This window comes from Aplysia californica, unplaced genomic scaffold (genome assembly GCF_000002075.1).
Source record: "Aplysia californica isolate F4 #8 unplaced genomic scaffold, AplCal3.0 scaffold00715, whole genome shotgun sequence".
NCBI classification, from domain to species: Eukaryota; Metazoa; Mollusca; class Gastropoda; order Aplysiida; family Aplysiidae; genus Aplysia; species Aplysia californica.
In genome coordinates, this window is record NW_004797985.1 from 126,316 (window position 1) to 128,320 (window position 2,005).

Here is a 2,005-nt window from a genome sequence, read left to right on the forward strand (position 1 = left end):
GAGAGAGAGAGAGAGAGAGAGAGAGAATGGAAATGTTTTCTATTTATAGAGAACGAATGTTTTTATTGAATGTTTAGCTATCCAAGTTTGAAATTTATTGTGACCGTTCATGAGTTTTTTTCGCTTTTTTTTTTTAGCGAACGCATTGCCAGGCTCACTGTCGGACTATTTTTCTCATATAATTTATATAATACAGACTTCAACATAAGTTAAGGACCACCTTGACAGACAGCCCTGATTTTTTTAAAATCCGAAAAAAAAGACAGCAAGGTCTGTTTCATAATGTGTTGCTCTGAGAGTGGTAATGGGTTACCAAAGCGTACTGCAAAGTTTCCTAAAGGAGCAAAACCACCACGTGCAGCACGGACATCCTTCTGGAATTTTAGCAAAATTTGCTGTTTTTTATTAACTTGTGTTCGACACCGCGAACATTCTTCAGTTCATATTTCTGGTGCACGTCATAAACTGACGCACGGTCTCGTACTCTGCTCACTTTGGTGGCAATATAAGCCGCTGTTTGCGCAAAATTCAGTATCGCATCAACATACCACCAAGACAAAAGCTGAGAAACTTTGATGGTGCCAGAGCTATAGCATGGCTGGGCTGCAGGATGGAGTTGGAACCCGAGAAGTTGCCAGAAGACTTGCAGTGTCACACTCTATCATTGTCCGCTTGAGACAGCGCCATCAAGCAACGGGATCAATCCAAGAAAGGCAAGGTGCAGGTCGACCCAAGAAGACCACTCATAGTGTTTGTGAGTGGTCCTTAATTTATGCTGAAGTCTGTATATACGAGTACATATATATATATATATATATATATATATATATATATATATATGCATAATACTATGTTTAACGTACAGACATGTCCATTAATTTTTTAAGGTGAGAAATTTTTATTAACGTAGTGCGCATTGAGTATTTCTTAGAAATTATATGATAAAGGAAGAAAAAGTAACGTATAGCAAGGTAAAAGAAAAAATAAGATAGAGGAAGGTAATGTAAAGTAAGGTAAAGTAAGGTAAAGTAAGGTAAAGTAAGGTAAAGTAAGGTAAAGTAAGGTAAAGTAAGGTAAAGCAAGGTAAAGAAGGGTAAGTAAATAAAAAGGAATAGCTTCAATATCTACTTTGTACAAACATTTGTCTCTTAAAGAATATTGTCGAAAGGACATATTTCAGTATCGATGACACTAGAGTTGTACTTGGTTAGTAAACTTCACTGAGGTAAAACAAAGAAAGCTGTTTTTGTGGGAATAAACTAATCAACACTTACCCAAAAGTGCCAAAAGAGCTGAAAAGGAAAGGAAAAAAAATACCTTTAAATTTTCTTGAACTCTCTGGCATTGAACTCTCTGGCATATAAAGAAAATACGAAAAGACAAATTAACAAAACGGAGAGAGAGACACTCAGAGAGAGGGAGAGAGAGAGAGAGAGAGAGAGAGAGAGAGAGAGAGAGAGAGAGAGAGAGAGAGAGAGAGAGAGAGAGAGAGAGAGAGCGAGAGCGACAGAGAGAAAGAAAAAAAAGAGAGAAAGAAATAGAGGAGAACAAAAGGACACGGGGAGATATTGTATAATATACATGTATCATTATCCTTATCTTCATCATCATCTCTTCTACTACTAGTACTACCAATTATTACTGCTGTTGCAGCTGCTACTACTACTACTACTACTACTACTGCTACTGCTACAGCTACTACTACTACTACTACTACTACTACTACTACTGCTACTGCTACAGCTACTACTGCTACTACAACTACTACTACTACTACTACTACTACTACTACTACTACTACTACTACTACTACTGCTGCTACTACTACTACTACTACTACTTTATTCTGATTTTTTTCGATGATTTTTCCTCGTTTTTTCTCTCTGCTTGAACAGTGCTGGCCTACTCAATTCGTAGTTTGGGGTAGACCCACTTACCAAGACTGAATGTCGTGGATTCCATCTCGAAATGTTGACTTCTTGGAATCTCCGTAAAAACGAACAAT

The 2,005-nt window shown here is 37.3% G+C and overlaps 1 protein-coding gene across 1 annotated transcript in view; it reads right to left on the minus strand.

Annotated features, from left to right (window-relative positions):
- The window catches only part of LOC106013203, a gene marked incomplete at both ends in the record, with an annotated part of 6,669 nt that extends 4,664 nt beyond the window's left edge, over positions 1–2,005 (minus strand). Inside the window, 2 exon segments of the mRNA XM_013088280.1 lie at positions 1,275–1,292; positions 1,938–2,005. Of these exon segments, the coding sequence (XP_012943734.1) occupies positions 1,275–1,292; positions 1,938–1,962 (43 nt within the window).